General features: G+C 36.9%; 1 protein-coding gene across 1 annotated transcript in view; it reads right to left on the minus strand.

The window, feature by feature from the left end:
* The window catches only part of NUP160 (nucleoporin 160kDa), an 86,061-nt gene that overhangs the window by 30,032 nt on the left and 54,002 nt on the right, over positions 1–2,027 (minus strand). The window contains exons 21-24 of the mRNA XM_012645106.1: positions 602–697; positions 405–499; positions 217–313; positions 19–124 (exon numbers count right to left, since the gene is read on the minus strand). Of these exons, the coding sequence (XP_012500560.1) occupies positions 19–124; positions 217–313; positions 405–499; positions 602–697 (394 nt within the window). The remainder of the gene's footprint in view (positions 1–18; positions 125–216; positions 314–404; positions 500–601; positions 698–2,027) is intronic.

Raw genomic sequence — 2,027 nt, forward strand, 5'->3', positions numbered from 1 at the left:
TCTGGTTCAACTGCTCACCCTTGCGGTAATTGTGGCGATAGATGTGAAAGGCATAGAGAAGTTCATAGTAATTATGAGTCATAAGATCCACAGCTCTAGCACGTGATTCAATTATTCCCACAACCTAGGAAGGGGAAGCAATCAGATATCAAAGTTAGTAGCAATCATGGCAATCACCGTAGTTGTTTCTAGCCAACAATGAATAACTAAAATTACCTCATTATGCAGATTCACATAGGGAAACTCTACAAGATCCTGTAGCTGTGACCGTTCACAAAGAACTACCACCAGCTGCCGTAAACAATCTAATTGCCTAGAAGGAAGGGGATATGAGGATAAACTGTCTCAGCAGGTTAAACAGGGCAATAAATTGCCTTCTCTAAAATAAAAGATGATGAGATTACCTGCTGGAATCAGGAATTTGGGTTAAGGCTTCATATGCTTGGCTATTGTGACCCAAATCCAAATGATGTTTGAAAATGCATGTCCTTAAAGTAGCCTAAATATCAAATTTAGATCAAATATCAGAAAAGAGCAAAGAAATTAAAATACCACATCTACGAACCTTAAGGAAAACAACTAAATTACAGTTAGTTCTTACCTGACTTTTCCAGTCATCACCTGCTTCAGTTATTGCTAAGGTAGCCAACTGAATAACCAGTTCAGGCAAACCGACAACATCTAGTAGACGTAAAACCTAGGGAGAATTAGAAGAAATTTCCATTAAAAATTAATATGGTAGTGCACCCCAAATTGAATTATGGCTTTAAATTAATTAGAAAGATAAAAGTAAGAAAAAGTTTAAATCAAAGGCGCTGACAATAAGACAGGATTATTTGTTAATATTTAAGGTTTTTCCTTTAGATTCTTCTGTTATATACAGGCTTGTTGTAAAACCTTTTAATTCGTTTCCCCAGATATTACCACTGGAATAACAGTTCTCTAGTTACGGATAAATTCTGATTGCCTGATTTAGATAAAACTTGTCTCTAAAAAGGAAAAAAAAGAGAGAGATAATTCTAATATGTTTTTTATATAACTTTTACAGGAACTTTTTTTTTTTTTTTTTTTTTAAAGACACGGTCTCATTCTGTCATATAGACTGGAGTCCAGTGGGGCAATCATAGCTCACTGTAACCTTGAATTCTTGGGCTCAAGCAATCCTCCTGCCCTAGCCTCCTAAATAGCCAGGACTACATGCACACACCACCACACCCTGTTAGTTTTTAAAAAATTTTTTATAGAGAGGGGATCTCACTATATTGCCCAGGCTGGTTCTGAATTCCTGGCCTCAAGCAATCCTCTAGCCTGGGCCTCCCAAAGTGCTGAGATTACAGGCATGAGCCACTGTGCCTGGCTACAAGAACTATTGATGAATAATAGAGGGATTAAACACAGGGCTTTTGGCTGTCCCTTCCTTCTGACGGTCGTTACAAAGTAATAAAATAGCCCCAAAGATATGAGTGTGTATGTCCTTATATATACATGCATTCAATAAGAAGTTGGGGGTATAAAAAAATGTTGTAACTACTAAAGTGCTCTTTGTAGGTATTAACTATATTCACCCACCCAACAATCAGATGAAGATTTTACAGATAAAGACTGAGGTGCAGAGTAACTTGCCTAAGGTCACACGCTCGCCTGGGATTCAAATCTTAGCACTGGAACTCCAGAACCTGCCACATATAACTCTAAGATAATTTAACACAGTGAACATTTCCTACTCTATACTCTTGATCTGCTTTAGTTTTACTCAGAGCACTTACCACACTACTTGGCATTATGTATTTACTTGTTTAGTCTCTTTGCTACCTGAATGTAAACACCACGAGGGCAGGGAATCGTTCTTTTGTATTCAGAGCTCTATCCTCAGTGCGTAGTATACAGTAGACTCTCAGTAAATGTTTATTGAATGAAGGAATAAATACAATTTCACTACTAATTGTTTAGGTCACAGATGAATTTAAAGAACAGCAAAGAAATTAACATCAAGGCCTTATAAAAATGCTAAAGAGAATATGCTAAAC

This window comes from Propithecus coquereli, unplaced genomic scaffold (assembly GCF_000956105.1).
Source record: "Propithecus coquereli isolate 6110/MARCELLA unplaced genomic scaffold, Pcoq_1.0 Scaffold227, whole genome shotgun sequence".
NCBI classification, from domain to species: domain Eukaryota; kingdom Metazoa; phylum Chordata; class Mammalia; order Primates; family Indriidae; genus Propithecus; species Propithecus coquereli.